Consider the following 2,500-nt stretch of genomic DNA (forward strand, 5'->3'; position numbering starts at 1 on the left):
AACGGCGGCACGTGTACGGTGAGTACAAACAGACATTTTCTGTCATCTTTACAGCAAAAACATGGCACAATCATCACGTGCGTGTGTGTGTGTGTGTGTAGGACGGGCGTCAGGGCTACGTGTGTCAGTGCCGGCCGGGGTTTGTGGGGAAGCACTGTGAGGTGCAGCAGAGTGTGTGTGCGAGCTCACCGTGTCAGAACGGCGGTCAGTGTCACGCCACACACACCACCTACGAGTGTCAGTGTGTGAACGGATACACAGGGACACACTGCGAGGTGAGGAACACACACACACACACACACACACACACACACACACACACGCCTCCTTCACTTTTCACTTGTTACTCTTCTTGCACTCCTTTGCTTTGTCTCTCCATCCTTTTATTTACCGCTTTCCTCTTCCTCTTTCTTTTTCTCTCTGTTTCTCCCTTTCGATCATCTATTCCCCCTCTTTCTTTCTTTCTTTCTTTCTTTCTTCTCACTCTCCGATTTTTCTTCTTCTGTCTCGCTACCACTCTACCGCTCTTTCTCTGTCACTCCCTCTTTCACTCTCTTTCTTTTTTATCCCTGTTAGTTCTCCTTTCCCTTTTTCTCACCCCCTCTCTCTGTATTTAAATCTCTCTTCTCCCCTTCTCTTGCCTTTTTCGTGCTCTCTCTTCTCTACCACTCTTTCTATTTGTATTCTTCTTCTTCTCTCTTTTCTCTCTCCCTCTTTCTCTTTTTCTCTCTCCGTTCCTTCATTTTTCACTTTCTCTCCCTCTTCCTCGCTCCCTTTCACTACCTTTCTATCACTCTGCCACCTCGCTTCCTCTTTCATTCTTCTCCATTCTCTATCTCTTCCTCCCTCTTTCACTCTTTCCTTTACTTTCTGCTGTTCCGTTTAACTTGACCTGGTTCTGTCTCGTTTGCCGGATCAGGTCCAGCTGGACCCGTGTGTTCCTAACCCGTGTGTAAATAAAGCTCAGTGCCACGCCCTGCAGTCGGGGTTCTACTGCGAGTGCGCCGATGGGTACGAGGGCAGAACCTGCGCCGAGCTGACGGACCACTGCAAGATCAGCTCATGTCGAGGTGATGCCTCACAGCACACTGATTTCACTCTGACACACAAACGTCTTGATGAGTTCTGGATTCTGATTGGTCAGAAGGTGTTGACTTTACGCCTCAGCTTGTTGGACTTTTTCCTTCTGTGATGCTCCTGTTTTGACTGAACAATAGGAGGATGTCTTCTGCTGTGTTTTGATCCTAGTGATTGACAGCTGCACCATTTCTGTGGCAAACAACTCCACCCAGGAAGGGGCGTGGCACATATCATCCAACGTGTGTGGCCCGCACGGTCGCTGTGTCAGCCAATCGGGAGGCAACTTTACTTGTGCCTGTCTGCCAGGGTTTACAGGGACCTACTGTCACGAGAGTGAGTTACAGAAACAGAAGCACGCTGTTACACACACACACACACACACACACACACACACACCTTCACATGAGTGTAGTGTGGAGATACAGTCAGAGTTAGGAGACGTACTGTAGATACCGCGTTACTGAGAGATATGAGCTGGGATTGTGTGTAAGTGTGTGTCAGTGTGTTAATGGTGTGTCTCCTGTGCAGATGTTAATGACTGCGCTTCATCTCCATGTGTGAACGGGGGAACGTGTTTAGACGGCATTAACACGTTTAGCTGTGTCTGCCGTGACGGATGGGAGGGTCAGCTCTGTGACCAGGGTTAGTCCTCACTTCTCCTCTCCTCTCCTCTCCTCTCCTTTCCTCTCCTTTCCTTTCCTCTCCTTTCCTGTTCTCTCCTCTCCTCTCCTCACCTTTCCTCTCCTCTCCTCTCCTCTCCTCTCCTCTCCTCACCTCTCCTCTCCTCTCCTTTCCTGTTCTCTTCCCTCCTTTCCTCTCCTCTCCTCTCCTCTTCTCTCGTTTCCTCTCCTCACCTCTCGTTTCCTCTCCTCTCCTCTCCTTTCCTCTCCTTTCCTCTCCTTTCCTTTCCTCTCCTTTCCTGTTCTCTCCTCTCCTTTCCTCTCCTCTCATCTCCTCTCCTCTCCTCTCCTCTCCTCTCCTCTCCTTTCCTCTCCTTTCCTTTCCTCTCCTTTCCTGTTCTCTCCTCTCCTTTCCTCTCCTCTCCTCTCCTCTCCTCTCCTCTCCTCTCCTCACCTTTCCTCTCCTCTCCTCTCCTTTCCTTTCCTCTCCTCTCCTTTCCTGTTCTCTCCTCTCCTCTCTTCTCTTTACTTGTGTTATTTATTTTATCTCTTGCTTCAGCTACTTTTTTTTTCATAAAAAGTCTAAGTTCTCTGATCTCTCGTTTCTGTGTGCAGAGGTAAACGAGTGTGAGTCTGAGATGTGTATGAACGGTGGTCTCTGTGTCGACCTGCTCAATGACTTTTACTGCCACTGCACAGACAACTGGAAGGGAAAGACCTGTCAATCACGTAAGTGTGTGTGTGTGTGTGTGTGTGTGAAACCTCTTCCGTTACACATGTTTGTTCAGTTATGTATCTAT

The 2,500-nt window shown here is 49.0% G+C and overlaps 1 protein-coding gene across 3 annotated transcripts in view; it reads left to right on the top strand.

Moving 5' to 3' along the window:
- jag2a (jagged canonical Notch ligand 2a) overlaps positions 1-2,500 on the top strand; it is a 23,925-nt gene that overhangs the window by 13,360 nt on the left and 8,065 nt on the right. For all 3 annotated transcript variants that reach the window (XM_060871679.1, XM_060871680.1, XM_060871681.1), the window contains 6 exons: positions 1-18; positions 102-275; positions 920-1,070; positions 1,249-1,413; positions 1,609-1,722; positions 2,316-2,429. The exon at positions 1-18 is cut by the window's left edge and continues 29 nt beyond it. In XM_060871679.1, the coding sequence (XP_060727662.1) occupies positions 1-18; positions 102-275; positions 920-1,070; positions 1,249-1,413; positions 1,609-1,722; positions 2,316-2,429 (736 nt within the window). The remainder of the gene's footprint in view (positions 19-101; positions 276-919; positions 1,071-1,248; positions 1,414-1,608; positions 1,723-2,315; positions 2,430-2,500) is intronic.

Source organism: Tachysurus vachellii, chromosome 6 (assembly GCF_030014155.1).
Source record: "Tachysurus vachellii isolate PV-2020 chromosome 6, HZAU_Pvac_v1, whole genome shotgun sequence".
NCBI classification, from domain to species: domain Eukaryota; kingdom Metazoa; phylum Chordata; class Actinopteri; order Siluriformes; family Bagridae; genus Tachysurus; species Tachysurus vachellii.